This window comes from Gymnodraco acuticeps, unplaced genomic scaffold, assembly GCF_902827175.1.
Source record: "Gymnodraco acuticeps unplaced genomic scaffold, fGymAcu1.1, whole genome shotgun sequence".
NCBI classification, from domain to species: Eukaryota; Metazoa; Chordata; class Actinopteri; order Perciformes; family Bathydraconidae; genus Gymnodraco; species Gymnodraco acuticeps.
The window spans coordinates 1,580,929-1,599,823 of NW_022989985.1; the positions used below are offsets into that span (position 1 = coordinate 1,580,929).

Sequence of the window (18,895 nt, forward strand, 5' to 3'; positions counted from 1 at the left end):
ATTAAGAAATGCGCATTATATTTTATAAAGATGTCATTGTTAGTTTACTTTTTGTGTGCTAGTCCTAAAATAATATTGCATTATTTTACATATAATGCCAGTAGTGTTGTAAAATTGCATATAGACATAGTTGTAGTGGCCACCAAAGCTCTGAAACAGACAATTGTGGTTAATACCGGATGCTGACTGTCAAACCGACAAGAAAGAGGACAATTAAGTATGAAAGATGATAAAAGTGATCAAAATGCAATTTATTTTATATATTTTTGAACGGAGAGCAGATAGACCACCACTCTTCAATATATTTGTTCTTGTTTCAGACAGTGAAAGAGAGAAAGTGTGACAGCACATAGCGTAAGTCAGTTTGAAACCATATGCAGTGGCATTGTTTCATTGATTTTAATGGGACAGTATGATGTGGAAACATGACAGGAGACACAGGGGAGAAAACCCAAGCTGCGCTGCTATACACTACTCCCAGATGTGTGTGTGTGTTAATCCACTCACGCTAACAAAAGTTTGCTCAGTGTTATTCATCATCTGCGATGGAAAAAAACGCTTGTACCACTCTAAGCTCTAAAACAAGGAAGACGCGTTACGCTGAGAGATGGAAATAGATCATAAAATACCGAAACTGAAATGATTTCCCAGTCACACAGCCACTTACAGCGAGGAGGAACACAGGAAAAAGTGGAATGGATGGAGAACAGCGATAGCATAATTCACAGTATATAGACATCTAACATCAGCGCTGGAGTTATTCAGATTTAACAAGAAGTGGTGGGGGGTAAAGCGCTCATATCCTTTATTTTCCCAGTTAGCTGGCAAGAAGCTATGCATATATTTAATAAAGTGGATACACCACCCACATTCATCCCCAACTAATCAACCCCTGGGACTACAGTGGGAGTTGTGTTTGCAGTTCTTAAGTGCCTCACATTGGCAAAAGGTATAGTAGACAGTGGTTTCAACTGTTCCATAAGCTGCCATGCTACAGCACCAACCTCCAGTGAATATCGGCGGGTTATGCTGCACGATATTCTGTATGTGTTGCTGTGGGTATGTTTCTATTGTAGACCAACCCTCAGGCTGAATGAATGAAACATGCATGTCCAGTCTGCCCTTCTCCAAACACACACACATATATGCACACATACACAAGCTAAACATGTATAGCAGCAACTAGCGGCATTCATTTTCTAGACAGGGAGAGATGCCCTTTAACATGTAGATGTGTGCATAACCCTTAACGGTACTCTGTGAGAGCTACTTGTGTTTTAGATGAAGTATCGTTAACATATTGGTGCTACGCTGCTGCCTTTTTTCTGTCGTGCAATCTAGATAATTAGGACTCTATTTAGAGAGAGAGGGCCAGCCCAGGAAATACACAGGAGATCCTCACTTCATTAAAAATCAATTATCATAACACACGTGCCAGCGCAATACAGCCCTCATGGCCACAATCAGCTACACACGTGTGCAAACTCTCACTGTAGTGTAATGCACACCACAACAACTATCTTTTTGAAATTCATCCCTAGCTGGTTCTCTCCTTCTTTTTCCCCCTCAAGAGATTGTGCGGGTCTGATCCTCCTCTTAGCTGAGGAATCGCCAGCGTTGCAGTCCCGCTCTTACATAATAACCTCAGGATAACACACACACGCGCTCCCGCTGGCTGAGGACGCTGTCAGTCATTAAGCTCTGCCTGGGTCAACTCAGGATGGAAAGATGGCCCTCCCACTTCAGTGAAAGACATGTAGCTAAGAGCAAAATAATCTCTGAAAAACAGAAACGAGTGGCTTTCTTCCTCGCTATTGTTTGTTTAGAAATGGATGCCTGTCAAGAGAGGTTTGGAGAATAGCTGCATTATACTCTGGAGTTCTAGGAATTCACTTCAACTACAGCTTTGTAGATGTTACTTTCATTCTACGATGTACAAAGAATACCCCAAAAATCCATGATCATATATCCTAACTTTTCAAACAATAACAACACGGCGTCCTTGAAAAACCCATCGGATAAAACATCTTAATTCTTCGATAATCCACCATTGCATATAGAGTGTTACCAGGCAGTAAGCATGTATTGTTGACTGGATGGAAGTGGGAGTCCTTTGGTAAACAATTCACAAAGCCTCCGCTGCTGGGAGAGGGCGACCGCACGAACAGAGATGATGATACACCGAGTTGGCTGCACACACTGATGACATCACTTCCTTTAAGACTGTGACAGCTTAGCACATCATCGCCGTGACAGCCAGACGACTGCAGCGAGTGGGTGGTCACCCTGGCAACAGCAATGCTGTCATGACCGTCTCCCTATATCCTACCTGACAGACCCTGCTGGCAATGAGCACAACATACACTCAACAATGCACACACCCACACACACAAACACATATGCAAACACACATAGACACATGCACATACTTTATCTTCCCCTCCGTCTTTTTTCTAAGTAAAACGCTCACTCAAACCCTCTCGGAAACACGTACTAAAAACAATGCTCTTGCCCACACACCCATGCTCCTCCGGGCATAATTTATATGATACAAAGACGAGTACAATCTCCAATGGGGTAAAAAAAATAACATTGGAGGTATAATGTAATCACTGGAGACAAACAGTATACACGTATGTATATCCCCATAACGGCAGTAAGGTGTGGGCTGAACACATTAAGCTTGTCTAAACCCTTAGAGATTTACTTGTTTTGTGATTAAAAATGTAATCAAAGCCGATGTCCAAAAGTATGGAATACAACCGCAAAGAGATCAGTAAAAGATGAAGTAAGAAGAAAGGTGATAAGAAGCCAGCTGATGCATCGCTATCTGTTTATTGCTCATATGGTTTGTTGATAACAGCCAAGTCTTGGGTGCAACTGACCTGTTTTACAAACTATAAATAGTGCGTTTCGGGCCAAGATCATTGACAGCTCTGTGTATGTGTAGTCTGTGTGTCGTCCCAGTCCGGTGCGCCCCGCTCTGCTCTGACCCAGTTTGGAGCCAGTTGGCCGAGATTGGTGGAAATGGGTCACGTCTTGAGCCGCACCAGAACTCACTGCATGAGCTACGCTGCTTAAAGCACACGGTCAGAGTTCACTGATTCCCAGACAATCTGTTCCAAGGGGACACAATGATCTATTGTTAAGGTACATTGTGTGAATTTGGTTTCACAAGAGACAAATACATGGCATAGTCCCATCTGAATTACAACTATAAAGATAACTTTAACAAAGAATGATGCAAAACACATGAAAGTCAGTTCATAGTCCAGGGTCATGTCAGACTACAGGTCAGATTGTGGTTTTGAGACCTTTAATGCTTCCTGAAGGCCACTAGGGGGCAGATAATCAAGTGAAAGTAGCAATGAAAGGACAAACAAATGAATTATTGCATTTTTTATATCCCTTTAAAATCTTAACGTACTGATCATTGATTATATGAATCAGCTGGCACTTGCTTAAAAGTTTCGAAAAATGTAATAATACTTTTGATTGTGAATTATTCAAGGCTGAGGTGTAGATATAGTGTATAGACAACAGTGACTCTTCCTGCAGTTGCTTAGACTGTTTCCATTGATCCTCATTTGGGATTATCCAATTATATATACCGCAGTCATTCCTCCCTAGACGCTATATTATATACACACACACACACACACAATTCATTCTGCAAACAAAGCATATACACTTGCTCGGTGCAACTATTGCAGTGTGCACATAGACTCAAGACCCAATCAGACATGCATACAGGGACGCAAACTGCAAATACACTCATATAAAAAGACCAACTCCACCTTGCAATTATTGTATTGTTCTTAAGGGGAATCATTTAGGCACAATTATAAATATAATACCGCAAAATGTGTATTTTCTGTTCCTCTCAGAACATTCACACTTGCAGAATTTTCTTCAGGCGGGACCATGCAAGGAGATTACATGTCAATGGCTATTTTAGCTATGGCTAAGCCCGTGGTCATCAGAGGAGGGAACAAGCTTGTCGGAAAATAATTTAGGATTAGATGTCTAATCTCTTTATGGGTGTGCCACCTCTACATCCATCTCATATCTTAGTTACGGAACTGCAGCTCTCTCTTTACATTTATTATGGATAATAAGTGCAAAGACACTAGTGATAGGCGTATATGCGTTTTACGTTGAAATACTTCTGTTGTTCATAGTCTGTGCCTTTGGTTGTGACAGTTGATGGATCTGCCAATACACAGTGAGTAAAATCTTGCCAGAGAAGAAAGCTATTCTAAGGGTAGTGTGTGTGTGTGTGTGTGTGTGTGTGTGTGTGTGTGTGTGTGTGTGTGTGTGTGTGTGTGTGTGTGTGTGTGTGTGTGTGTGTGTGTGTGTGTGTGTGTGTGTGTGTGTGTGTGTGTGTGTGTGTGTGTGTGGTGTGTGTGTGTGTGTGTGTGTGTGCGTGCGTGTGCGTGTGTGAGAGAGAAAAAGAGAGCTGAAGAGTCAGTATGGTCCTTCAGTGATGTAACTGGCTTCTCATTAGGGGCAACCTTTCTAACCTGCAGGAGTCTCTCCTTCAAAGCAACTGGCACACACAATTAATGCTACACTGTCATTTATGTGTGTGTGCAGTCCTCTATGTCATTGTCCTTAGAAAATAAACTCCTACAAGGACATACAGAATGTCCAGATGTCATTGTGCCCTTGTGAAGTTAAAGTCACACACATCGTTTACGCAGACACATCGTAACCTCAGTCAAGTCCCCCAGCCAACCAGGTTATGCTCTGTTTCTTACCCTCAAATTAGACCACCAGCTGAGGTGCAAAACCCTGAGAGGGGACAGAGTCAGGTGTCGCTCTCGAAACTAGGAAACAAAAACTCGTTGGCTTGTACAAAGACATGTTTAGTAACGCACATCTTTTGTGTCCTCTCTCTTTACTTGCAGCCCAAATCGAGGTCATACCTTGCAAAATCTGTGGAGACAAATCCTCAGGTATCCACTACGGAGTCATTACGTGTGAGGGATGTAAGGTGAGAATCCATACACCTTTTCATCAAAGCCTGTTTTGTAATCATGCACATTCTGTCTTTTAAGGGTACCTGTACGTCTTTACTTATACTCTTTTTTGACATGTGACCAGGGTTTCTTCAGAAGGAGTCAGCAGAACAATGCTGCCTACTCCTGCCCCCGCCAGAGGAACTGCCTCATCGACAGGACAAACCGCAACCGCTGCCAACACTGTCGCCTGCAGAAATGTCTCGCACTAGGAATGTCGAGAGATGGTGAGGCCCAGTACATGAGTTTCTATATCTAATGATCATTGACTTATCATATGTGATGCATGATGTACCCTCATACATGCACACTTAGAATGCTGTTTGTCGTAGCAAAGACAGCAGAAGCTTTAAGCCACTGAGATGCTGCTTTGGTGACACTTGATTACCTTACATGATGAATGAAATGTCGGAAACAATAAGTATACGATGATACGTTTCCCGTTAAAAACTAATTAGCTTTCCATTAAGCATACAAAACATGATATTCCATAATTGAACAACTCAATTTAACAGCAAGAGGTTTCCTCAGTGTTTGTCTGTCTTTGGTAAAAAATGATTTATCTTCTGGCAGGACCTCTGCACAATCAAACATGGGTTCCTACTAATATAAGTAACGCTAAATCTTCCAAATATGTTTTTACACTGCTTGTTTCTTACTGATTTATGCTACCTGAAGAAGCTGAAAGGTTGTGACAGTTTTTTGTTGTTGTTAATCTTTCCCCTTTTTTTGTCTTCCCCCCGCACAGCGGTAAAGTTTGGCCGCATGTCAAAGAAGCAGCGTGACAGCCTGTATGCAGAGGTGCAGAAGCACCAGGCTCGGCTGCTGTTGGAGCGGCAGCAGCAGACAGGCGAGGCAGAAGCCCTCGCACGAGTTTACTCAACCAGCCTAACCAACGGACTGTCCACCCTTAACCATGAGATTGGGGGCACCTATGCCAATGGTCACGTCATTGAGCTGCCCAAGGGTGGCCATGTTAACGGAGCCGTAGTCCCAGGGGGATACTATGGGATAGACTCCACCCAGCCGTCTCCGGATCAGTCAGGGCTGGACATGTCGGGCATGAAGCACATTAAGCAGGAGCCGGTGTATGACCTGACGCCGGTGCCCAACCTGTTCAGCTATAGCGGCTACCAGGACATTCAGCTGGGACCCAACAACGTCAGCATGGGAGAGCTGGGTAAAGACTGCACTCTATTTAGCTTTTTTATATTCTAAAACCTAAAATCAAAACACAACTGGGCACACAGGCTAAAACAGCTGTCATATTAATGTATAAAAAACACGTTAGGAATGAGTTAAGGTTTAGGATTCAACTCATATCCAAGAGAATGTTAAATTAGGAAGTAAATGTGGATTTCATTAAGACAAGAGTTTATTCATCTTCCTCTAAGCTTTCAACATATGGGGAATATATCATATTTATTACTAGGGCGGCACAATGTATTTTTTGTATCGTCATGGGGAAAGACATTATAGGATATATTTTAATTGGTATTTGAAAGAGACTACTAGTACAAAACTGCACTTAAAATTGTAACAATAATTTGTTTTGGTTCAGTTCAATATCCAATTTACTCAATAAACTGGGGTTAAATTTGATTCATTACAAAAAATATTTCAAGCAATCCTACAATTTGCAGAAAACTCACTTGTTGAGCTGGCCCCACCCATGTTTTAAACCACAGAATCAAATGTAGAACGGTACAGAAATAAATGAATAAATGAACAATCCTCTCTTCCAGACCGTATTGCTCAGAATATCATCAAGTCTCACCTGGAGACGTGTCAGTACACAACAGAGGAGCTGCAGCAGCTAGCCTGGCAGACACACTCCTACGAAGAGGTCAAAATGTTCCAGGGCAAGGTGAGCTTTGATGTGATCACATCTTCATTTACAGACTGTGCCCACATTTGTTTTTTACAATGCACCATGTAACTATCTTCTTATTAAGTAAATTAATGAAATGTTCCTATTCCTTTCCTCGTTCTGTCATGTATTTGACTTTTTTGTAACTTCAGCAATACTAGTAAAAATGAAAAATGATGATTGAAAAACCGAGAAAAGCTATTTCATTAGTGGTCATTTAAATACATTTCAGTGTGTCCTCTTTGATTCATTCACATGAAAATTAAACACTTCTGGCCACAGTAGTCATAGCATCAACAAACTGAGGACTAAGTGTGTGAGAGAAGTTCATTTACTGGCATGAATTAAACCACATAAGTACAGAACATGTCATTTGAACCTGGGTGTGTTTGTTTCTAGCCCCGGGACGTGCTGTGGCAGCAGTGTGCCATCCAGATCACCCATGCCATCCAGTATGTGGTGGAGTTTGCAAAGCGCATCTCGGGGTTCATGGAGCTGTGCCAGAACGACCAGATTCTCCTGCTCAAGTCAGGTGAGTTAAGATGTCGACTGACGATAATGGGTCCGGGACATTGTCACGTTAAAAGTCTGACACTTTATTTAATGTGCCATTTTGTCATTATATCAGCTTCAAATGATCTCTGTTGTTCTTCCAGGTTGTTTGGAGGTAGTCTTGGTGCGGATGTGCAGGGCATTCAACCCTCTCAACAACACTGTGCTCTTTGAAGGGAAGTACGGCGGCATGCAGATGTTCAAAGCTCTAGGTAAGATATTAATACCTATGCAAATGATAATTAAATGGAAAAAAATCCTCTACCCTTAGAGTTATTTTTGGTTTGCAGCACATACATGACCGGAATAAGAGTAATGAAAATCTCTCTCTTTTTTTGTCTGCCCTTCTTTGTCCTCTTCTCCGCGTTTCCCTCTAAGGTTGCGATGACTTAGTGAGTGCCGTGTTTGACTTTGCCAAGAGTTTGTGTGCACTGCAGCTGACAGAGGAGGAGATCGCTCTGTTCTCGGCAGCTGTACTCATTTCCACAGGTCAGTGCACATTCCCTAATATTATTAGAATACAGGAAGCAACATTTGTGAACCTCAATGCCTGCATTGAAGCAAGGGACTTGGTATTGAGCAAAAACATTGATTACTGTCAAAGGGCATTATCACAAGCAATTAACTCCAAGTAGTTCTACTATTAATGTACAGCAGCTTCTGAGCCGTATCAACTTTTTGAACAGCTATCCATCATCATCATTTGTATTAAAAAACACCTTTTTCATACTCAGATCGGCCTTGGTTGATGGAGCCTCGGAAAGTCCAGAAGCTCCAGGAGAAGATTTACTTTGCTCTGCAGCACATTATGCAGAAGAACCACATGGACGAAGATGCACTGGCAAAGGTAGGCCATCCATGTGGCAATGAGAAGAGAACAAAACCCATCAATGCTTCTGACGCTGTTTGCAGTTAATCCAAATGTTCTTGTCCATGACCTTCTCTCTCTTGTGTTGCAGCTGATCAGCCGAATCCCAACGTTGTCAGCCCTGTGCACGCTCCACACCGAGGAGCTCCAGGCCTTCCAGCAGCTCCACCCAGAAACAGTCAACGTCCTATTCCCTCCGCTCTACAAAGAACTGTTCAACCCTGACCCCAACTCTGGGGTCATGGCCATGCCCAAGTGACTGCCTGTGGTCCCAATGCAAGAAACGGCATCAGCGGAGGACCAACAAAATGAGAAGACAGACACGTCTGACGAGACGTCATCAGCCATGACGACTATGTCCTCATCGTGGCAATCACATATTCCTGAGCTCCCCAAGCCTCATTACGAGCAGGGGGGTGAGGAGCTACCTGCCAGGAACTCACAGTTACCGCCAACAATACTAGGAATGTCCAGCACTTATTCCATCCTGTTCACCGATACAGTCTGAAGAATGTATATATAAATGAAACGCGCCCCAAGCCACAATTTAAGTGGGGCTTCCTCCCGTCTCCTGAACTGAACTGACTGACTGACCAGAAATGTACAGGCTTTAAAACATCTAGGAACAATTTTAACCTGTCAATCTTTAAAAAAAAATGGGTAAGTTAATTTGTTTTACCTTTGAAAAAAATCCTTTTGGTTTGTTCATTATTTTCGAGTGAATAATTGTGACGCTGGACGGGGGAGGGAACTGTGGATTTAGAGAAGCTATTGTAGATATTGTTCTAGTGCAGAGCGGATTCCAGTATTACTTCGTGTTCTGTTCAAATAAGTTAGTCCTAATTTAACTATACAGCAGTCCACTGTGGCTGACTATACCTTGTCTATGTGTTTTTATTTTATTTGATAGTTTCTTGTGTACAGAATTTGTAAAGTTGAGACTTGTAAAAGAATATTTGGTAAAACCAGGAGACGATTCGGATTTTGTTGATATATAGAAGCCTTGTCTGGATTTTGTTCATATGTAAAGAAGGTACTGCATCCTTCTGATGAGAACTTATAGAAATGTAAAGAGAGCATATGAAGGATTTAAAAAGAAAAATAATGGCTATTACTTTTCAAGGTGAAGATATATACATAAATATTCTATTTTGCAAGAAAAAATAATCTGGCAGTTTTGCCATCCTATCAATCATTTTCTTCTCGCTGCAATAATTACGTCCAATGAAAGATGGACTGCTTTCGAACAATCAACCAGAAACAACCAATCAGAAACTAGGACCTCACAATCAACCCCACCCCTTCCCAAATTCCCCTTACCCCGCCCCTTATTTCTTATGTATTAAGTCCGTGACATAAGATTTCAGCCAATAGAAGTGGCTAGAAATCACAATGAAGAAGTGGATAGAAGTTCCACCAAAAAAATAAGACAAGCTTGAATTAAACGTTTCAATCTTAAAAAAAACCTGTATGAGTGCTGGATGCCCTCCAATCACTATTTGCACAAATCAGTCCGTGGATGTCAATCACTCCGGGCTGAGAGTATGAAGGACCCTTTTTTCTCTAAAGAGCAATAATAACTTTCCACTGCCTTTCTGATCCCTCCTTTTCCTTCTCTTCCTATTTCCAGCTGTTCAAAACAGGGTAGCAGTTTTAAATAGATTGCACTATATTTGATCCTTTATTATGTTATAATCATCTTTATTGATGTTACTCATTCCACCGCAGCATCTGCAGTGTTTTTAATGTGACGTAACAGGATCTGGGGTTAGGACACAACGCAGAGCACTGAAAATGAAATATGTGAATAAATGAAGATTAGCCTCTGAGGATCTTTAACACTTTAAATGCTGCAATATTACATTGACGATTCACACAGACGGTTGAGATAGACAATCACTTTTCTGCTTTTCTTTTAGTCATTCCATAATTATTAGCACTTACAGATTTTCGCAGATTTTTCTATATTAATGTTCGGTTGACTTTGATTTGGCCACTGTGTAAAATCAGAGTATTTATCACTGTCTTTTTGCATTTCTCTATATGCTTACTTTTGTATAGAGATCTATGATGCGCTACAGAGAATCTCCTAAAACAAACTCCCCTTCAAAATAGCTATTTACCAAAATAAGTGACCCGTTACAAAATAAAAGCACAGCATTAATCAGCTGATAGTGCTTTTACAGAACATTTACTTGTTTGATATAATGACAATTTTGCCAAGAGGATTATCTCATTCTAAGACAGAACTTAGATTTTTTATTTAACTTTAATAATTATGATTAGTGGACAATGATCTATTGTTGTTCGTGCACTAAAGGTGGAGATATGATTTGTCTGTGGTTGCAAATACGCAGTGGCCAAATCCTCAATGTGCTTTAAGCATGGACACAATCAGACTAGTTATCCTTTAACTAAAAAAAACTTAAAAACACTTGAACATTACCGTTTGCATCCTTAGATATCCATATAGTCAACATAACGAGGTTGACCGCATGGGGAGTGAGCGTCAATGTAAAACATTTGTGATCAGCTCAGATCCAATCACAGGATCCTTCCTCCGACCCCTGACCCGACCCCAGATCAGAGGCCAGTGACTCTTAAGACAATCACTTGCTCATTAAGGCTCGATGCACTACTGCATCTCTCAGGGAGCAGCTCTTTTTCTGTCTTTGCATTAAAAGAGGGTTGAATATTTTTGCAAATTTACAAAAGAATATGTAATTATAAAATGAAACTTTTTAGGATAAGAAATGGCATACGCTGCCAAAGTATGCTGGCAATGGAATCTGCCCAGACAAGGCTTTGCTAAGTGTGTGTCTGTGTGTATGTGTGTATAGAGCATGAATTCACTGTCCAAGTCTCTTTAGAGCCCAGACTATATGACAAGCATTGTTACGTAGCACATGAAGAATAACAAAAAAAAATGTTTACTGCTTATTTTTGCTGCTTTTGGGACATTGAGGGAAGTCCACTGGTAAGCTATGAATCAAGCGCCATCACAACACCCCGGGACAGTGAATTCCAACTCTGATGATGAAGTTTATTGTGTATGATGCTTTTATTTTCCCTTGTTAGACTGTGAATCAGAGGGGTGAGATGGGGTTATGAGAGGGGAAGAGCTGGCAAGTAAGAGTGGCAACACAACACTGTAAGTAAGAAACTGTAGCAATAAGAACTGGAGGCATTTACTACTGTCATGTTTGCATTGTAAGATTATTTTTTATTTTATTACTATTTACTATTATTATTGTTCTTATTATGACTACTATTCTTCTATTACTATTAGCCTATTGTTGTTCTGTTCTATTTGCATGACGTTTCACTGCAATGAAACATTTGGGGCTTATTTGTGTTTTCTCTTCTCATGATATTGTTAGTTTCTTGGGAGGGGTTTTTCGGAAAGGGCGGTACAGGAGAAATTCAGTCAGTTCAAAGCAGATTCCTTTCACAAGCTGGAAGATTTTTTTAAATAAAATGCTCTTATTTATACACGACCAATTTAAACTTTGTGGTTTGATTTGAAATGTTTTTTCTTTTCTCAACCGCTGAATGTGTGAGTTGGTTTAACCAGTGAGTGGCCCTTTCTGAACTGGCCTTTTTGAACCGGATCAGAGACCCTTAACCTGCGGTGGGAGGGAACTATGTGGGTGGGAGGGGGGGGTAATCTATTCTGAATGTTATGGAGTAGCCTGTTTAGTGTGAGGGGCTGAACGCATCACGCGCCTTTACCACTCCATCAACACAGAATTACATCGCAAATCGCACAATAAAACTAGTCGTCATTTTAAGTGACGGCTCCGACAAATTGCGCAGACATTTTTAATACACCTGGTTTGAAATGCATTTCCTACACTTAATAAATACACTCCACCCCAAGCCTCCTCCTCCCTTTCCTGAGAAAACCTGTGTGTGTGTGTGTGTGTGTGTGTGTGTGTGTGTGTGTGTGTGTGTGTGTGTGTGTGTGTGTGTGTGTGTGTGTGTGTGTGTGTGTGTGTGTGTGTGTGTGTGTGTGTGTGTGTGTGTGTGTGTGTGTGTGTGTGTGTGTGTTTGAGTGTGACAGAGAGAATGAGACGTTTGCTCTACCAATGCTTTGTAAACGTTCTCGATACAGTACCCATGAGTGCAGTTGGAGTAGTGTTGAAAATTGTTAATTTATTGTTTAGAATGTCTTTGCGTCCCAGCAAGAGCAAATAAAACAAAATGTAGCAAACTGTAACCGAAACCTAAAAGGTGCTTAGGCTACAGAACCTCTTTTACACAGGACTAACAAAACAAGACAAAAAAAAAACAATAAAATGCGATTTTTTTTTGTTTCAAAGTGCCATAGCTAGTGAGGAGAGGAAGGACTGGCAGAGTGGGGCGTAGATGCTTTACTGTGTGAGTTTACTTGAGAAACCAATCAAAAAAGGGGAACTACATGAAAAAGTGTATTTGATTACACTTACAGTTTTTACATTTTATGCTTTTTTTTCATTTGGTAAGAGGGATCTCTGCTGAACTCTGAACTCTGACTCTACTTTTAATCCATCAGCTGTACTGTAGATTTTTTTATTTTCACATGAGAATGAAAGAGTGTGTCTAGGTGTGTGTGTGTGCATTTGCATTAAGAAGAGCCACAAACACCCACACTTGATGGATCAACGTGGGTTGAAGTTCAGAGTTATGCAGGGCCCTTACCGAGTCCTCCTTTGACATGTATATACAATGTGAAGGTCTGAAGTGATTTTTGTTAAATACTATATTTTATCGCTTTTGTAGACATTTTGTTGTGGGAAGAAAAAAAAATAAAATAAATTTTATGGGTGCATTTCTGACTTGTTTTTCTTTCTCACACACATTGTTGAATTTAAAGATTGTTTTATATTAACAAAATATGAAATCACTTTACCCTTGGAAATGAATCAATCATGTATTAGTGTCTAAGCTATTACATTAATTATATCAATATATAAACATATTTATAGAAAAAATAGAAAAATAGTGATTTAGACTTTTGTAAAAACATGTTATAACTGTATTATGATTGATTAAATACAGCTGAATGATATAAACCCCTTTTTATAAGAACAATTCAAAGATCCCTCCTGACAGTTTTTGCTTAATATATTTAAATAATATATTAGATCCTAATTTAATATCATCTCTAGAATCCAGTCCCAGACTGCTCATGGTCCCTCTTCACTCTCGCTGTTTCCGCAGCAAAGAGATCAGGACTAACTCAGGCACACATTATGCAGGTCATAGATGTGTGTGTTCAGGCAGACGTGTTGCAGTACACACGTGTACATGTGTTGGTAAAAGTGCAAGTGTCTTTCTTTCCCTACTTCCTGGGTCAAAGGTTACATCCTAGTTTCATCGTCCTTTTGTTCTTCCCTCCGCGGCGTCGGCTCAGCCTCGCTGCTGTTCTCGCGGCCGTCCAAACACTTCCTTAAATCTGAACAACAGAAACATCAGTTAGCGACATGTCGCTGCGCTAACACAGCCATTACCACAAGAAAGAGAATGATGACAGGCCTGGGAGGAAGTCCACGCATCCAGCATGAATAATTTGGTTTGATTTGTTGGAGAAATCTTGGAGAGGACACAAGAAGAGGAAGAGGAAACGCAACGCACCTTTGAAATATCAAAACAACTGTGTCTGAATGTGTGTGTCTGTGTGTTTGTTTTCCGGGCTTGTTTGTTTTTGAGCACAGTTTCTTTCCGAGCAGTTATCCTCTAGATGCCGGTATCGTGCCTACCCAGAGACGTTAATTAATAGCTAATCAAAGCTAAAGTCTCAGCAGCACATCGCCAGCACAAAGACATGATTAATATGTAATCAAAGGCCGTGGAGCACAACGCACAAAGCAGGGCCCACCCCCATGCCTCAAACACTACTGTTGTTATAGAAATAAACGAACACTCGCGGCTTAATTAGCTGGCTGTTGGTGTCTTGTCTTCATTTGAAGTTGTCTGGGATTTATCTCAGAGCCAACTTGGCCTCCTGAGTGACGACACAGAGGTGACATACGAATACTTGCATATACAAACGTGCACAAGAAAAAAACACAATGAGATGAGAAATTCTATGTATACGCTGAGGAGTGCAAAACACATATTGGTTTACAAAAGAAAGCCTGCATTCTTCACATATTTGAACAATGAAAAAACACATTATTTGAGTGCTCTCTCACGCACACAGTAACATTGAACATATCTGACCTGCTAGGCCCAGTCTGCGGCAGCAGGCACCGCAAGAGTGTCTCTGCAGGAAACCGCTGATGGCAGCATCTCCGAGGTTATCTGGACCAAAAAGCATCTCACCCCTGCTTCCACTGTTAAGAGGTCAGAAAAAACGGTTTTAACCATTTTACCAATGTGACAAATTAGATTTGAATAAATAAAGGTGTCTGTCACTTATAACCTTGACATGCTGTACCTTTGATCATCCGACATAATGACTGTCGGGTCCGTCAGCTCCGCTCCTACTCCTGTCAAGGTAGAAATAAATAGGTAGGTAAGTGAATAAATAAATAGATAAATAAAGACAGACAGATACAAACTAAACAACCGACATGCGTATAATAGTTTGAATAATTCGCACTCTGCAGCTGATTCCCTTAAAGATCTTTTGAAATGGTTTCTCTAATCCGTGTTTTCTTTTGTGTGTCTGGTATGGATTTTATTGTATTTTTATTTTAATAAAAATTATACAGTGCTGATTTGTTACAGTTAACATCTGTATAGATGTGTATATGTGGTGTCTATAAGTGTGTCTCAGAGGGAGGGCTTTTATTTCAATTATAATGTTTATTATTGTGTATATATATATTTATTTTGTATTGCACTTTTTGTATTAAAAACAAGTTGCACATTTGGTTGCAGAATATGTCTCATAAATCTGCATTTGACAGCAAAATAAAAACCTGTATGAAGATAACAGGCCTTGCAGAAACACACACACACATCAAAGGAATCTACCCTGTATATCGAGCACCAGCAGCTCTCTGTTTGAGTACTCGTATGTCCAGTGTGAGAACGCCAGCAGCATTTCTTCCAGTGAACAGCAGGGGGTGATCTCCTCTCCTGTGGTGTTGTTGTTGTACTTCCTGAAGTCACCTGTCATGTTCCTCTCAATAGTCAGCCACTGGCCATTCGATTGCCAGAGGACCAACGCTACATCTAGGAATCTGATGGTGAGAAAAAGCGATTAGTTCAAGCACAGATCAACACGTACACATAAAGGAGAGAAAACGCACCTTGGTGAGTGGTGCATGTCATCAGGTTTGACCTCGTTGAACTCTTGCATCATCTTCTGGGCTGCTCTCTGCTGCTGGATCTCCTTCAGGGATGTCAAACAGAGGTTGATCATGAAGTTGATGTGATAGAAAGCTATATGTCCCTCAACCCTCCCTTAGTTTACTTACTTAGTTATTGCTTAATGCCTGGAAGCTTGTGGGATCAAGTTGATGTTATTTGATCCCAAAAACACTCAAGGATTTAGACAAGATAGCCTAATGTTGCTGTTTGAGATAACTTCACACTGCACCAAATACATAAAAGGTCTGTCCTTTGGCTTTTATTAGGTTTGGTTTCTTGGAAAAAACTGTTAAATTCCCAAAAACTAGACTCTTCTATGGGATACTCCTTTGATAACGAATGTAATAACGAACACAATCTTGTTTTCCCTTCATTCACTTAGCCTCCCCTGAAACAATTTGAAGCCCCCTGAGGAGGCAATTCTCCCACAATGCAAACCTCTCCTTTAGGGGTTTTTTAAATTGTGAATCTGCAACTTAATAGGAGCAATTTTGCTGATTGGCGATGCCGTCGGCTACTAAAAAGGTCATAAAGTATTCATTGATTCCCTGCCTATGTGCACTTTACTTTTGTAGGTACACTTACCCTTAAACAAAGCAGCAGTGCTGTGCTACCATGGAATATCCTCTGCCAGGCACGAACCACCTCCGGCCTGAAGGCTTTGACCACGTATACCAGGCCGGGTCTGAGCACGTCACGTTCAGCCCAGGTGCACAGCACCCTGCAGCCCTGCCGGAGACCCCCGTCCAGAGAGCCCTCTTCACTGGAAAGGGGCTGCAGCAGGGCGGACAGGCCATGTGACGACCAGGACGAGACTGTGCCGGCATCAGGGTCAGCATCAGAGGGAACTTCCTCCAGAGAGTACACGCTCACCTCTTCAACTCCTGCAGAGAATATAAAAGAAACAGTGAATGGAAAGAGATGCCGTCAAGAGACATAAACAAAACACTGTGTCACCAAACAAAACACTTACCTAGAATAGAGACAGGAGTGAAGGGAATGGTGTGAGCCAGTCTCATCAGATTGTTTCTCTCCATAGCTGTCAACACACGAACAAAACATGGTCAAAACCACACCTGAGATCAAATACCTGTATAATTATTAATGAAATCTGAGACAAACAAATGTTTAAATAATAGGCTTTTAAGATTTAGAGTTCCACAAAATGTTGATAGCCACAATTAAACATACTTATTTTCTGTGTGGCATAATACCTGCATAGTGTGGATACAAATTGTCAGTGGACTGGAATGAGGAGCTCTTTGCTGCAGAAAACAAAACAAAAAAGGGAAATTAAAATACAAAAAAAGGGTCTCACAATAACAAAAAAGTGTCTATTTATAGACATAGTCAATAGGATTGTATACAATCTTTATGTTTGCAAATACCTTCAAGGGCAATCACGCTCTGTAAACTGTAACAAAGGAATAGAGAAAAAACATTTGATGTAGTTAATAAAATCTCATGAGTTTTGATGTGCATGTTTCGGAGAGTAAAAAACAAAAGGAAGACTTACGAAGACCTGTGGCTCATGGATCTGGCCCAGCTGTTCCATGCTGAATGGGTCGAGCTCCATGCATCCTGAAGGCCAAAGAAAACATCATAAACCCGATCTCATGACATTATACAATATATTTTCCTAATATCACAGTATGTTGCCACAATGAGCCACGGATTTACCTGATGGGAAAAGACTTGCTTCTGCAACAAATCCATTGGTTCAAAATCTGAAACGATATTGATATGTTCAATATCTAACAAGGTGAGTAACTTATACATTGGGCCTTTTATCGTGGTACTGTTTTCCATGCCTCTTTATTTGAGCGCTGGATTGAATACATGATACATTCAGAGAGGCCTTGGTTTGGTAAACCAACAGGCTTTACTCATCTTCACATTCAGGTTCAATGGTATGACCTATGCTTAAAGTATTGCTATACTTTAAATGTGCTATTTAAATAAATGTGCTATATAACTAAATAAAGATGACTTATTACTAATATGTGACAGCAGTGACTTACTGAGCTGATTGAGGCTGGTTGAAGCCAACCAACATGTAGATTCTCCTCGAAATCTTCGGCCCCTTCTCCAGCAGGACCCAGACAAATGGGACTGCATGGTTAGCCATTTTTCCCAAGAAATAAAGAGTCAAGAGATTATAAAACAAAAACATTAGCAGGGTTTGATGATCTATGTAACATGTTGTGTATTACTGAGCTGTCATGAACGGATTGTTGTGAATTTCTGACCGTGTTTGGAGCGCTCTCTTGTATCTTCACTGTCTTCTTGTTCTGGTTTTTGCCTCTGCAGTCTTGAGGGAAGTCAGATGACTTGGACCACTCTGCAAAAATGATATCACAAATCCAATTCAGTAGAAATAAAGCACACCCAGATTTGTTATCAGTATAATGTTTGTATTTGTTTATATGCAAGGGCCCTGTCTATAATAATGGAAAGTCCAACAAGTTTTGTAACAAACCGATTTGGACTTTACAAACCAGCTAATGGTGAAGATTTATGAGTCATGTCTTATTCTTTTGTTTCAAACCGTCCACTTGAACAATTAGAAACTTGCATTACAAACGACGTTACCTCTGCTCATGCTGCTTCGTAGCGATGTGTCATCACTAAAACTCCTCCCATCAGACAGACTCTCTTTGCTGATTGGTTCGTCTAGAGAAGGGAATGACCCCCTCCTTTGACTCTGAGGTGCGCCTGAGAAAGTCATGTTCTCCACGCTGGAGGACAGAGACCTGCAGTATCCGTAGGGACGGTCTCTGGACAGACACGCCCACCTGGAAGATTTCACAGGTCGGCCCCACTGGCTGTAAAGTCTGGGCCGAGAACTCGGTTGGCTAACGTCCTGAGAAAAGGCGGGATTCACCAAACCCTCACAGACTTCTCGTGGGTCAGACAGAAGGACAGCGTTGCTAGATCCACGGGATACTTCTATATTAGAGAGTTGTTCATGTGTCCTTTCCTCCTCTCCTTCTCCCTCTTCTTCCTCCTCTTCCACGTAAGGTTCTTCTTGACTGCGATACAGGTATGGGTCACATGTCGAGAGTTTATGATGCGGTGACTCCAGGCCTATGGGAGCAAGAGGAGACCCGCAGTGGGGCGGTCCGATTGACTCACAGGGGGTCTGATCCCTCAATCTACCCAGATTAACTCCGTCTCCGTAGAGGTGAGAGAAGGAAGAACGAGACGCAGGTTTAGAAACTCCCAGGTCGTTCTCAGGCGGACGTTGAGCAGGAGCAATCTGTGGATCCTGAGGGAAAACAG

The 18,895-nt window shown here is 41.2% G+C and overlaps 2 protein-coding genes across 7 annotated transcripts in view; one reads left to right on the forward strand and one right to left on the reverse strand.

The window, feature by feature from the left end:
- Nucleotides 1–13,121, forward strand: part of rorb (RAR-related orphan receptor B) — a 22,890-nt gene extending 9,769 nt beyond the window's left edge. Inside the window, exons 2-10 of the mRNA XM_034212789.1 lie at nt 4,911–4,996; nt 5,107–5,248; nt 5,770–6,201; nt 6,767–6,888; nt 7,291–7,423; nt 7,548–7,655; nt 7,822–7,932; nt 8,178–8,290; nt 8,403–13,121. Of these exons, the coding sequence (XP_034068680.1) occupies nt 4,911–4,996; nt 5,107–5,248; nt 5,770–6,201; nt 6,767–6,888; nt 7,291–7,423; nt 7,548–7,655; nt 7,822–7,932; nt 8,178–8,290; nt 8,403–8,570 (1,415 nt within the window). The 3' untranslated portion in view covers nt 8,571–13,121. The remainder of the gene's footprint in view (nt 1–4,910; nt 4,997–5,106; nt 5,249–5,769; nt 6,202–6,766; nt 6,889–7,290; nt 7,424–7,547; nt 7,656–7,821; nt 7,933–8,177; nt 8,291–8,402) is intronic.
- Nucleotides 2,650–18,895, reverse strand: part of trpm6 (transient receptor potential cation channel, subfamily M, member 6) — a 40,442-nt gene continuing 24,196 nt past the window's right edge. For 5 of the 6 annotated variants that reach the window (XM_034212786.1, XM_034212785.1, XM_034212782.1 and 2 more), the window contains 14 exons: nt 18,206–18,881; nt 17,863–17,954; nt 17,635–17,725; nt 17,294–17,340; nt 17,130–17,194; nt 17,002–17,027; nt 16,828–16,878; nt 16,587–16,652; nt 16,199–16,497; nt 15,553–15,635; nt 15,275–15,483; nt 14,733–14,784; nt 14,516–14,628; nt 12,447–13,748 (listed from right to left, as the gene is read on the reverse strand). In XM_034212786.1, the coding sequence (XP_034068677.1) occupies nt 13,654–13,748; nt 14,516–14,628; nt 14,733–14,784; nt 15,275–15,483; nt 15,553–15,635; nt 16,199–16,497; nt 16,587–16,652; nt 16,828–16,878; nt 17,002–17,027; nt 17,130–17,194; nt 17,294–17,340; nt 17,635–17,725; nt 17,863–17,954; nt 18,206–18,881 (1,965 nt within the window). In that variant the 3' untranslated portion in view covers nt 12,447–13,653. Of the gene's footprint in view, nt 3,117–12,446; nt 13,749–14,515; nt 14,629–14,732; nt 14,785–15,274; nt 15,484–15,552; nt 15,636–16,198; nt 16,498–16,586; nt 16,653–16,827; nt 16,879–17,001; nt 17,028–17,129; nt 17,195–17,293; nt 17,341–17,634; nt 17,726–17,862; nt 17,955–18,205; nt 18,882–18,895 lie in introns of those variants that run through there. The other variant, XM_034212783.1, reaches the window with a different exon arrangement.